Source organism: Perna viridis, chromosome 2, assembly GCF_037379345.1.
Source record: "Perna viridis isolate PV_CMFRI_1.1 ecotype Kerala chromosome 2, ASM3737934v1, whole genome shotgun sequence".
Taxonomy (NCBI): Eukaryota; Metazoa; Mollusca; class Bivalvia; order Mytilida; family Mytilidae; genus Perna; species Perna viridis.
Window position 1 is genome coordinate 21,337,883 of NC_142446.1, and position 14,293 is coordinate 21,352,175.

The 14,293-nt window shown below is 30.3% G+C and overlaps 2 protein-coding genes across 2 annotated transcripts in view; one reads left to right on the forward strand and one right to left on the reverse strand.

The window, feature by feature from the left end:
• The window catches only part of LOC148624039 (CCAAT/enhancer-binding protein zeta-like), a 30,616-nt gene extending 20,735 nt beyond the window's left edge, over window positions 1–9,881 (reverse strand). The window contains exons 1-8 of the mRNA XM_088566467.1: window positions 9,787–9,881; window positions 5,591–5,692; window positions 5,198–5,280; window positions 4,738–4,960; window positions 4,164–4,269; window positions 3,633–3,821; window positions 2,180–2,247; window positions 817–942 (exon numbers count right to left, since the gene is read on the reverse strand). Of these exons, the coding sequence (XP_088422593.1) occupies window positions 817–942; window positions 2,180–2,247; window positions 3,633–3,821; window positions 4,164–4,269; window positions 4,738–4,960; window positions 5,198–5,280; window positions 5,591–5,692; window positions 9,787–9,864 (975 nt within the window). The 5' untranslated portion in view covers window positions 9,865–9,881. The remainder of the gene's footprint in view (window positions 1–816; window positions 943–2,179; window positions 2,248–3,632; window positions 3,822–4,163; window positions 4,270–4,737; window positions 4,961–5,197; window positions 5,281–5,590; window positions 5,693–9,786) is intronic.
• A 245-nt stretch (window positions 9,882–10,126) lies between these two features.
• LOC148624040 (glycogen phosphorylase, muscle form-like) overlaps window positions 10,127–14,293 on the forward strand; it is a 28,243-nt gene continuing 24,076 nt past the window's right edge. Inside the window, exon 1 of the mRNA XM_088566468.1 lies at window positions 10,127–10,492. Coding sequence (XP_088422594.1) covers window positions 10,247–10,492 — 246 coding nt within the window. The 5' untranslated portion in view covers window positions 10,127–10,246. The remainder of the gene's footprint in view (window positions 10,493–14,293) is intronic.

The following is a 14,293-nucleotide window of genomic DNA, read 5'->3' on the forward strand; positions in this document are numbered from 1 at the left end:
GATTTTTATTTAAGTTCAATCTTCATACTTAATGACCAATTATGAACAGTTGTAGTCTGATCAACTTATGAAAAGAAAATGATTCCCTGTATGCTATAAACTGTTAAATGTGGAAAATGATAGATGCCAGCAAGTGATCAATTTTAGGAATGAAAATTAACAGGAAAATAGAGAAGAGAAAGAAAATAGGCATTGGACAACATCTCTTAAAAGTTTGTTGTTCCACATTATTTGTCATTAATACTTGCTATATTTTAACTATACACCTTAGTACCTGTATATTAAAATAGAGTGTATATTGGTGTGATATCATATAAATCATGTATTATATTACCTCATTTACATAAATATCAAAACACTAGGTAGACATTCTAGTGCACTGTTATGAATCTCAAACAAGTTTTATATACTGATTATTATACTTAATTTTAACATTTATAAACTTTAATACACTCTATCAATATGATACATATCAGCCTGTCCTTAGGCCTGTTTCAATATTCACAATAATTAACTGTTGCTTGTGATTTCAACAACATCTCAAGAACAAAAATATCACTATTTTGTTCATTCACAAAATTTGACATTTATGTTAAAAATAGCAACAAATTATAGAAGAAATATATACAATAAATAGGATAATCAATTGGTTGTCGTGAATAACCAAAATATGATCACTCATGCCAAGAACACAGAAAGATTTAACTGGTGCACGGAACAAGTTCCACACACTTGTTAAATCTAGGCCTTCTTTGGCACTTGTGATCGTATTTTGGTTATTCACTCTTTTCAATCAATTATCCTATTATACCCTACCTCTATAGCTTTAATAAAACTGGCAAAATATTCCTTCAACTTTGATTCAAATAACCAAACTATCAGGTACCTGTCAACAGTGTCTTTGTTACCACCAGATAAATCTCCTACATTGGATAATGGATGCTATGAGAAAAAAAAGTTCTTAGATTTTAGATATATATACTGCAAACCAAAAAAAAAAGTTCTTAGATTTTAGATATATATACTGCAAACCAAAAAAAAAAGTTCTTAGATTTTAGATATATATACTGCAAACCAAAAAAAAAAGTTCTTAGATTTTAGATATATATACTGCAAACCAAAAAAAAAAGTTATTAGATTTTAGATATATATACTGCAAACCAAAAAAAAAAGTTCTTAGATTTTAGATTTTTGCAAACCAAAAAAACAATTGATTGTTCAGCTGCTACACTCATAAAACCTGCTTCTCAAAATCTGTCATTCTATATAAGAAAATGAAGATTTATCTAATAATGAATTATGCATTTTCATGATTTTGTTCAGTTCTCATTCTTACTACTTATATGTGTATCTTCATATGGTAATACATGAGCAAAATTTAAGATCACAATACTCTTTAGTTGTGTTTTCAAAATTTGCAATTCTTCATCAAATAATGAAGTTTTAATAGAATTATTCATCAAAATAAGACCAATTTTAATGAGCATATTTCCACATGGTAATTAATTAAAGTTCAAAACTTCAACTATTTTGGGGATTTTGAGCTTACAAATAATGTTGAGGAACAAAAAGACCCGTGAATGAATGGACAAATATACACAAGACTGCTGGGTCCAATTAATAGTTTTATGAACTAATCTTAGAGAAGCTCTTTTTCTGCTAAATGCTAATACCTAACCTCTTGAAATGTTTTTATAGTAATTCATAATCAGAACACACAAGTCAAGACTTATTGTAACATTACAAGGCTATGGAAGCAACATTATATTTACAAACTTCAGCTTCCACACAATAGTACACTTTAGGGAAGTTTTTTTGTTTATTTTTTAAAAAAATTGTCAGGATTTTTCTTTAAAGACACTTGTTACTATCAAATAGGTGTTAACAATGTATTAAAGATAAAATTATTTGTATACATGATCTTAAAAATTTGAATTTAACAAAAATCCACTTTGATTATTGTTATTTACAACATATTAAGTGTTGAGGCTTGTTTTGGTGTGCAAGGTTTACATAATCATGATGTACAGATATATATCACAACAAGGTTTTCCCTGGTATGTGGTAAGCAGGGCATCAAGACTTGCAAATTACACATTTTCTTGTCTTTGTAGTAACACAATCTCACATAAATAAACTATATGTAAGAACATGAAATTAAAAAAAAATTCTTATATACCTGGTCAAATGTGTGCAACTTTCTATCACTTGGTAGAAGATAAGAACTGAAAAGTTCCTTAATTGTATCTGAAAAATACAAGTTACACTGCAAATAATTTATAACATAAATTATCACCAGTATTACCACAAGCAAGATGAGATACTGGTAATACAGGTATGAGACCACATTTAATTCCCATTGATTTTTCATTGTATGGGAATAGAGTTGATCTTCCTCATTTTCATTTATTTTTTTTCATGAAACTTTTTTCCTAAAGGTCACAACAGTTTGACGGAACTAAGGTGATAACTACATAATTGCAGTAAGTTGCGTGGCATAATGTGATATCCTTGCACGTTACTCTATTTATCTGTTTCCCCAATGATTTCCTAGATGATAACTTAAGAATGGATCAATGATTTTTTTTAAAAACTGTGCACAGTTGTTTAGTACCATAAAATGCAGGTAAAATTTAATTTTCAGCAAAATCCATAGTGTAGTTTTGGACTTTGACCCCTTTTTTCACCATAAGATGGAAGGGTATCACTTATGTTTGCATTACAAGGCTCTAGAAATTTTGACAGGCCATTTCAGGCATTTAATCAAACTTCAGCAAACAATGTTGGTGTCGTCGATATTTTACATGCTCAGATTGATAATAAATTTTTTTTTGAGAACTTTTTTTGTAGTCATTAAAAGATAAATATTGAAATTTGTTTTCATTTCATCACATACTTATTCTGTTACAAAAATCAGGACTTGTCAAAAAATAAACATGGTTGGTTTTGACCATACATGGACTTTCTATATAAACAAGTAAAAAACATGGTACCTCTCAGACTTCCTCATCACATTAGTAAAACATCTAAGAAGCTCTGAGTGATTAAAATGTTGGTCAATAAAAGAAAATCATGAATCAAATCTGTGTTAAAAGGATTCAGTTGATAAATTAATAACAAACTCTGACTGACTTGTAATACTGCGCAAACCGTTTTCAGCACCATGTGCTCTCATTACCACTTAAAGACCGGTGGGAAAATGACAGAGTGTGTAAAATTTTTGTAAATCTTAATTTAATAAATCAAGTAATAAATGTATGAAAATTCTCTGAGTCACTTTGATTCATTCCTAAGTGCTTACATTGCAAAGCCACATGAAATGTTAATATGATTATGCAATCAACTAATCAGTTACTGCACATAGGCTTATATTGATGTACACCTGTCAATTAATTTCCAATAACAATTAGGAGACAGATAGACAGGATGTTTAGACACTAATAAAACCACACAGACTGTAATTTATAAGGGTTAACAATTTTCTATGCCCGATTTGGAAAATGGTCATCAGTCATTAGCAAAATTTGTCGACCAATGACCGGCATTTTCTACCTTTTCCAGAGCCTTGTCCCATTAATGCCCTATTTTTACACTTAAGATTTGATTAACTATTATAAAGATTCATCTAGTACCTGCAGCCATCATACATTCTCTCTTTCCTTTTTTCTTTGCCATATTAATTAATGCCTCTAAGCTTGATAAGTTTTGTATTGGTGATTCCTGCACCAGTAAGGTTAGGGCTGCCACTTTATCTCCCAAGGTACCTGATGACAAGACAGTCTTTATCCAGCCAACCTCAGACTTCTTACTTGACTCACGTTCTAACAAAAACAAAACTAGATCAATAAACTCATATCATCGACATAAACCATTCTCCGGTCTTCTGGCTTTTGATTAAAATTTAGTGTGCAGAAACATTACTGTGTTATCAAATCAACCATAATAGTAAACTATATACAAGTGGTTGAGTCTCTAACATAAACTCAATTATTACTTAATTTAATATGTGTGTATTGTTGAAATAATCGAATGAACAACTTAATTAATACAAAGCATGAGGATTATTTGAAAATAAAATGAATTCAATAGCAGTTTCATTATTGTTTTATGCAATTATTCAAATTTATTTCTCTGTATCTATTAAGTTTAAAATATATACAAACGTTTGTTGTATACAGACACTTCATCTTGTAACAGCTTTGAGGCGAAGTTTTCCATTTGTTGTTCCAGTTCACGACTGTGATCAGTTTTCTTCACAGCATTTTGTACCTAAGAAAAAGCATATTTGTTCATTTAGGAATAATTCAATCCTTTGCTGCACTTGAGACATCAATATTTGATGAAATGTGTACTTGGTCAGAATGTTTGTGATTTATCTTAAACATAGAAAGGAGATTTGTGTTTTATTGATAAAAATATAAGAATTTCTCACATATGCCAACTCTGATTCCATTCTGTTTGTTTTTAGTATCAGTATGATCAAAACACTTCAACAGTTGTCTTTAAGATATAAGATACCATGTATAAACAAGGTTCTAAGAGTACTACACATACAACTACAACAGAATTTGACCAGAATGGAAGTGGCTTCCTTCTGGCCCCTAATTCCCAAACAGTTCAAGTCTCAACTATAAAATTAATCACAAGCTTCCTTTGCAAGTATGGCAATCAAATGGCAATCAAATCAATAGTTCTTTGAAGTTCATATTAAATAAATCCAAACAGAATAAAATATACCTGAACATCAAGCCAGCTCTGACCAGCTTTGACAAGTAGGTATTGCCTTGATTTATAATTCTTGATATGTGCTGATATATTAAATGAAGACACTGTAGTAGTACTTGATACTTCGTCATGTTGAATTTCTTTCTCTTTCTTCTTCTTCCCAGGTTTGTCATTTTTTTCTTTATTCTCTTGCTTTGTTTCTATGAACTTCTTCTTCTTTTCTTTTTTACTCCTACTACACATGAAGATAGAAAGGGATAAATAAAAACACTTGCCCCCAGAGGCCAAATCCTGGACAGATGGTGCAAACATGGACATGAAGTTTAAGCTTGTTACAGCATCTTATTATTATGCAAAAGTGTAAACCACTCTCAGACATACTGACAGACAATTCAAGAAGACCAGTGTATAAAAATATGATTTGTAAATATGACTGAATTTTTTATACTGACATACAGAAAAATAAGAATACCTTTCTGTTACATCTTTATCAATATCATCATTTTCGATGTCACGGTATTTCTTTATTCCTAGCTGTTTGATAAAATCTCTGACCTAAGAAAATACAAAATTAGTAAGGATACATCATATAACTGGTTATATTTTAAACCCAAAAAAAAAAAAACATCCATGAGACAAGTCTTATATAGACATATCTAAGAATATGGTATGAATTAAAGAAACATTATCACATCTTTAACATTTTTCTGACTTACATGTACATTGAAAACAAAACCCCAAAATTTTACCATTTGCACATACATTGTAACATAAAAGTACATGTTCATCAACAACAACAAAAAAGATGTTTCATTAATACCTAAAACATTCATCATTAAAGCATCAGTTTTTTTTTAATAATTACATCATCTTTTTTAACAGGGTCAGCATTGAAGTCCTCATCAAATTCATCCAAATCTTCTACATCTTCATTTTCATCAACACCATCAATGAGATCAAGATCAGACTAAAAGGAGTAAATTACATGTAAAGTTAGCAAGAAAAAAAACAGAAAAAAAAAGAAAAAAACAAAATTTCTGTAAATTGTTTTCTGGAGATTAAGTTTACCAAATTTTGTCTGTGAATTTATATTTCTTTTACGTAATAAATATATTTGTTCTCAATTTTTGAATACAAACCTCTATTTTTTGTAAAACATTGGTATGCAATTAAGGAGAAGACTATGTTATTATGTAAGTCATGAATTTCGACACTAATATATTAGATGTTCATAAAAATTAAACTGAAAACAAAATAATTTCTTATGCTTTACTAAGTAATTGCATTTCATAATTAGGGAATTTGAATTTCCCATGGCTATGGACACCAATACAATCGATTGAGCTGTAACGTCATGAAGTCGTTTTGTAAAGTAAAGTAAAGAGTTAGTGAATTACGATGTCTCAAGAAGACTTTTCCCTACAATATTAATCCAAAATACACAGAAGAAAAGATTGTGGCACAGCAAGTAAGAAAATATAAAAAAAACATTGATGCACGATGATATTTGCAGCTAGAAGACTAGTATATCTGAGGAAAATCTAATGGCTACCATAAATTGGGATATTTTGGTTGTAGTTTTACTTTAGTTTATTTGGCGCCTTTCTTAAATGTACTAAAATTATACACACCAAAATATAATTTGTGTACGCAAAATTAGACTATATTGGTGTATTGGTAAGCATTAATGAGAACAAAATAAATGATGTTAAATGTGTATTGTAAAACCATATATCACTGCAAGTATGTATGTCATCCATATTAGATTGTTTAGAGTAAACTCAGCATCTTTTTTTAATTTGAAAACAAACTTATTCTGTTTGCCGGCTTCATTATATAACTACATATGTAATGTGTATTAAGCTACATGTACCTACACTTATAGTACTAAAGGTCTTACAACTTTCAATAGAAAGACTGCAATCGTTGTTAACTCATGTTGAAACTGATACATGTAACAACAGTGAAATAACAGGTCGTTTTAAATTTTTATTGGCTAATGTGGAAACAAAAAAAAAAAACAAAAAATGTTGGTCATGCATCTCACAGTACAGTTGTGGCTTCAAAGCCAGTTAATCAGTTCATGATCGTGCAAATTCTTGTATTGTGACCTAATAAATTGTTACACAAACATCTTTCTACTTTGTTGATTTATAAGGATGGCTTCAATTTTTCGTTCACACTGAATATATATTGTATTTTAATATATGTATAATAAAATATAAGATTAAAAAAAAATTCATTAAAAACACTTCTGATACTTCAGTCAGGGTTCGACATTAACGGTTGCCCGATTGCCCGGAGCAAGTAAATCGCCGGTCTGGGCAAGTAAAAACGACATCAAAGTTGCCCGACTGGGCAAGTGAAAAAAATATGTGCCCAAATTACATTATTTCTGATCATCGCAGCTCTAAAACATCGAAAATTACTTCTGTATAGTTCGCCGTTCTTCCCGACCTTGCTGACTTAGATTATCATTGGATAGTTTTCTGATTTTTCCTTTGCCAAAAATAGATCGCATGATATTAATGTCGACCAATCGGATGCATCCAATTGTACATCTATTTTCGTTATCCAATTGAACATCGCAATTTATTTATGGAATTTCTTACTTTGGAAAACTGTAAGAAATCTGTATCAAAAACTTCGAAAATATGAGAGAAAAAGAGAAATAAAATTCTATTGAAGACAGTTATTGTTAAACACTATATAGTGACACAAAGTTCCGGGCAAGTATTTCAATATTTCGGGCAAGTGAATCACATATGTCACTTGCCCGACTGGACAAGTGAATATAAAAGTTAACGTCAAACCCTGTCAGTACATATAAATATTTTTTTTCCTTTTAATAAGAGACAGAAAATGTTTTACCAAATATTGCAACTTCCCTTTCCTCAAATAATTCAAAATTGGACTTAAAACATTAGTTTTAATAAATTTGTCTTCTGACTAATCTCAAGCTGTTCACCCCAAGCCGTGCAATCACCATCAGCTAGACTGAACCCCATAGTGACTAGGTAAAATTCTTGTGCAGTATTCTCAGTTAAACATAAAAGAAACAACCAACAACTAATTAAAATGAATCTTAATTGCTGATAATGAGTGTGTAAACAAATAATCATCTTTCACCTAGGCTGATCCCATGCCATAACTAGATCAAGTTCCTGTGCATTATTCACAGTTTAAAAGTAAAACAAACAACAAATGCCTTAATTAAATGACGATCCAAAGAAAATTGACAAATATGCAGTAAAATTGTAACATTTATTTGAAATGATCTGTATTTCTCATCTTGATTATGCAATCAAGATGTAACGAAAGTACATCGATGTACAAGTAACAAAAATCCAGTTCTAAACAGATTTCATAATAAAAAAATCTGGTTCTTTCTAATAGAACTTGGTTGACTCATTTTGAAATTATTGTCAAATTTCTTATCAAATACTTCCTAAATTTAATCTTATGGAAAAATATTACTCACTTAAACACACTTAAAAACCAGTTCAAGAGTCCCTTGTTACAACAAAAATAAAGAAACTAAATATCAATTACAAAAATGTACAAACTAAGGACTAGTATAAACCTACAAAAAGCTATGTACCTATTGCATGTAAAATCAATCCCAATTTTTCCCAGTACTTGTATCAGTACCAAACCAACTTAGTGATGTCACAAGCTAATTGTAAGCTATTGATAAATATAAATAAAGTCTGCATATGATCAACAATATTGATTCCTTCAGACAGAAGAGTTTTGCAAGATTGTATTGAAATATACATGTATCTCAAAGATTTCAAATTTTGCATAGCCTTGAGCATTTTACAAAAGCGCATTTTACGTTAAAGGTGATTTGTTTTTGGTTACATGTGTATGATTTTTCATAAAAGCCCACCTTAGTGCAAAGGTGGTCTTTCCCTTAAAATTTCATGTAGAAAAAAGGAACCAAAAGAATTTTTGAATTATCTTAAAAGATACTTTAAAGTTGAAACCCTATTCCACTGTATGGATTAATCAAATCACATGTTACTGACATTTCTTGGCACCATGTCTGTCTCTGTCCCTGTCGCACAATTTTAATCATGTATGTAATTTATGTGTGTGTGCATCCCAGGACACTAACATTTTTCTCAGCTGTTAACAGTTTAAATACACTATCATATTTTTTATCAATGTGAAATATGTCATCTACTGTTGAGCTTAACAAAATTAGTGGCGTCTATCAATCAATTAACCTGACGCTCGCACAGGCTACAGGTAAATCAATATCATGTAAATTGTACACAATTTCAAGGCCACAGGGCAAAACAATTTCTGGTGTTTGAATGAAAAATACCATACTGGATATCTCAAGCATTGAAAAAAATATACCTCGAAAAATTTTTATTTAATATATAATCCAATTAATGCTGTATAAAATCTATAAGAGTTGTTCAAATATTTTTTATTTCAGTGCATTTTGCCTAAGAAAAGGATAAACTGTATGAAAGTTTTACAAGCAATTTTGGAAACAATGACAAAAGTGAAAAAAAAATACTCATATTTGGAAACAATAATATTACTTTTATCACTATTTTTGAGAAATGATCATTTTAATAGTTTGGATGCACACAACAAATGGTGTTTAACAAAAGAGTTTGGAAAGAATGCATTAAATGGTATGATGGTAATTAAGATAACATTGTTTTTGGCATAAAAAAAAACATAATTTTGAATTTAACTTAACACAAATACCAATAAAAAAGTACAAATTATAAAAAAAGATTAACAAATAATTTCATGAATAATGATATCAGCTTGAAAAAAAATATCTCGAGTGCAAATTGAAATTGAAACCAGCTTTTTCTTTTTATTAGTATCAGAACTTGGATTATCATTTCAATTTTACAGACAGCTCTTTAAATCTATACTCTGACCACTAGAATTAGGGCTTGTGATTATTTTGCAATTACATGTATCACTATAAGTAATGAAAAGTTCTATCAAATAAAAACAAATTGCTGGAAACAAGTTCAAATGAAAAAAAGTAGGCACAATTATCGTATGTAGTCAACGTGTGTATACTTTTTCTCCTCCTAAGTTTGAAATTTCATCCAAATCCATGGATTTATTTTTCACACGTGCAGACTTCTTTTTAGCCATGTTGATACTTCTACACTAAAGTATGTATTCTATGCTGTTGTTTTCAACGACGTCCGCTTTGTTTAAAGCTTTTTGGTGTTTTCTACGAGGTCCGCGTTCATAATTGCAATATAGAAATTAATTAAAATATGAAATTAAGACAAAATAAGTGAACTGTTTCATAAACCTTTTTGATTTTATTCAATAATTAAAAGTTAAGTAAATAGAAGAAATAAACACTTCAAAGTACTATTCCGTATTTTAAGACACATCCCTTCCGATGTTTGGTTTATTTCCGTCAAATCACAACCTTGACAGAGCTGGCCTTGGCAAGGTCGACGTTACAGCGACTGATTGATTCAGAAGGAAAATAAATTAAATTCTATCAACCTCTTTAACAGCTATGGCTGCTAAACCCCAGAGCGATCACGATAGGAGGAAACAAATCAGTATAAGAGGAATAGCACCAGTAGAAAATGTTGTGGATTTAAAAAAGGCATTCAACAGACATCTCCACTACACCATTGTCAAAGATAGAAATGTTGCAACGCCAAGGGACTACTATCTCACGCTGGCTCATACAGTCTGGGATCATTTAGTAGGAAGATGGATAAGAACTCAGCAGCATTATTATGAGAAGGACCCAAAGGTGAGACAGATTTTCCTTCCTCAATTCTTTGTACAAATTAACTGCCAATGTCAACTGTACATGTACATGTAAATTGTTGATGCAAGTCGTTTCAGCCACACTACCACTTCGGCCATAGTCATTTCGGCCATAGTTATCTCGGCCACAGTATATTTCGTCCACTGTATAGAGTGTATACATGTATATATATGTGCATGTACTTGAATTTCAAGTTATCAGTATGTTTGCTGTTGTATTTTATTAATCTGATGTTGATTACTTTACCAGAGAAGCAACCAAACGAATTAGCCCCTCTCCTCCCTTAACATTAATTGCCATTTTGAACTTATTTAGTTGAAATGTGTTCTGTTCCAAAAGTGCGTTTAAGACACGATTTGAAAAGGTTTTGAAAACTTTTCTTTAACGATTTAGAATATTCAATGAAAATTGAACATGTGGTTATCAAATTTTACATGTCTGCAGTTGCAGTTATAACATTTGTTGTAGACTAACTACATTCATTTGTATAATCATATATACATGCATACATTGTACATGTACATGTATATATAGAACTGATTCCAAATGTATTTATAAGCATTTCAATTCACTAGTATAAAGCTTCAGAAAATAATTTGCAAATTATTAGATAGACATAATGTTCATTCATGTTTGTAACAGGTTAACTGGTACTAATGTACATAGTTAAGACTTAGACACTTCTCACTAAAAGAAGGGAATCAATTCAAATGTTTTGCTTTTTTTTTAGAGTACTAATGAAAATTGGCAGTTCAGTCACACAAAGGGTTGTTCTTATATTTTTCCTGCAAACTTGTGTGTTTTTATCTAAATCTGATGATAAACTATGTACATGAAGTTTTTACATAAATATTACATGAATATGAAAAATCTTTCAAGAATTGAAATTTCCCTTTTAAGTTTCTTATTTTGAAAATTGCTAAGCATTAGTTTAACAAGAACTTAATTTTACACCTCCTTCATTGATTAGACAAAAATCCAGAATTAATTTTTTAGTAAATGCAAAAGTATTTTGAATTGTAAATGACTTTGACAAAGCTTTTCAGAATATAAAACATGTACATATATCTTTATTCTCTAAAAACCACATTAGGTACAGTACTACAGAGAAACATACATGGATAAAAATAAATGAACGCACAAAGGTTTATATAATTGTTTTCAATTGAAATTACAACATTAGAAGATAGAATAACATGTCGACTATCCAGGGGATTCTAATTTTGTGTAGATGCAACACATATATTTGCATAAGTAGTTCTGATCTGGTAGACATTGGCTGTTCATCAGCTCATTAAATTTTTAGTATTTTATCAGTCATGAAATCTAGATTTCAGGTATACATTTTGTAGTTTCTTTTCATTGCCAAGTGACATGCATATGAGTAAAGTGATATTTACGGCCTATATCTTTGGACTGGCATAGAATATATTTCCTATTTTCTCAGGTAGTGACATACCATCTATCTATGATTTAGGGTTCTAAGTTTGCAAAAAGTAATATATTTTCCATTGCTTTCCTCTAGCCACTAGCCCGAAGCCTAGGGCTAGTAAAAATTGATTTGGGCTAGTGAAATGGTGTGTAATTTTCTTATTTCGGGCTAGTTGAATCCTATACAGTCCTCTATTATTCGGGCTAGTTATTGAGAATTTTGAAGAAAAGGACTGAGTTTCTATCATCCAATGTTCTAAAATAGCTTTGAAACTCTAAATTTTCCTTAAAAAGTCTCTAATCAAGAGTTTTTGATGAGTTGTCTCCCTTGAAAAACCATTATTGTTTGAAATGGTCTATTAGTGTTAGGTTAATGGAAGTACATAATCGTGGTGTATTTGGAAAGTTTTGATCATTCCGCACTAAAGATTTGCCACATTCGTGTAAAATCGATTTTGCATACATTTATGTATCTAAGCCAAGTGATATTTTCATATTTCTTATTTGACAGGCTGTATAAAATAAAAGGTAATTTTCCCTCTTTGCCAGAAACCAATTCTGCCAAGTATTTGAAGTTTTATAAATATTTCAAGATGATAGTGGATGTCTTCCCAATTCACCTAACATGTAAACCATAAAATCTCAAATGGACTATTTCTATAATAGAATCATTGCCTGTTCCCCACACTTCACACCCATCAAGTAAGATATGTTGAACAATCAAATAGATCTACAATGTACATGTAGCTGACATTCCAGTGATAAGAAATGTAGTCTTCCTTTCTGCAAGACTTTGTACATACCTTGAGTAGCTTTATTGGCATTGGTTATTTTTTTGTTGAAGAAAGCTACAATGTACTAGATCTAGCTAAAAGTATATCTAAATATGTGAAATCATTAACAATAACTATTTCTTTACCATCATAGTTGAATTGTATTAAATTATTATGCAATCTTCCCTTAGAAAACATAACATTTCTTTTATCAACATTCACTTTTAGTTTCCATTTTGTACAATATTCATGCAGTGAGTCAAGTTGCTTTTCTAAGTCTATGTCTGATTCTGATAAAAGAACAGTATCATCTGCATATAATATTAAGAAAAGGTTTTCAAAATAGGTCCATAGAAATACCCAAGAATACCCTAAAATACCTGGAAACATTATAGAATAATCATGATACATTTGTAATTATAGAAAATATATACATGTAATACAAGACTGGAGAAAATGAAGATTGTTTATAATTACAAAAAAAATAGTTTTATATATTAATAAGTAATATCATTTAATTGGATTTGCACTTGTAAAGAAGTCAATTACACTTGTATGTTTGTAAGTAGTGCTACACAAAATATTCCTTACACTCTGAGAAATGTTCAGTTTGTGTACATTTTAAAGTCATTGAAAAAATTATCCGCTGCACATACACTAGTACATTTATATACAATGTACATGTTCACACTGTTGTTGTGATAAAAATTGGTCAGTAAAGATGATCCAGCAGATTTTATGGATTTTAGACTTACATGTACGTGTTCAAAATTCAAACAAACAAATAACGAGAATAGATATGGTGAATATGTCACATGACTTATTATGAGCAACTCTGCAGATGTTTCTAGAAAAGCAGAGGATGCTTATCCTACCGGTGCACCTGGTCCATGGTCCAGTGGAGTTCAAGTTGCTCTTTTACTTTTGTTACTTTGTATGTATTATTTTAGTTACATTGTACTTTATATTCTTTGCTATGTTTGTCTGTTTTCCATGTCTGATCTTTGGCCCTGGATTACATTCCTTTGATTTCCGCTAAAATCTTGGTTTCCTTGATTACTCTTTCATAGAGAATTGTTACAAATACAAGCAAATCTAACTAATTATGATATGTAAACACCATATGAGCTAAATCACTGATGGTGACAAGGGGACATCATCATCTAGAAATGGATAGTATGTAGTTTACAATAGAGAATGTACATGTAATTTGTAGTACACACAACTTCATATACAACTGTATGTGTAATGATATATGTTTGTCATTTTTAGACATGTATTTATTAACGTCATGGTCAAAGGGTCAAGCGTAAATGATTTAAGCTACACTGATGAACATCTGATATATAACATGAATGAAATGTATGAGTATAGTTATCAATGTAAAGAAAAAGATACCACAGAATCTTCAAGAGATTACATAGTAATCTAATAACAAAATATTCAAAGGCATCATGAATATGTGAATAAAATGTATAAATAATTTCAGTGCTGAACGTGTCAGGGTACATTTAAAACTTCTTTTATCATTTTTTTGCTGACATGTTATAGAGTATGTACCAGCACTCAACTCTTGGGT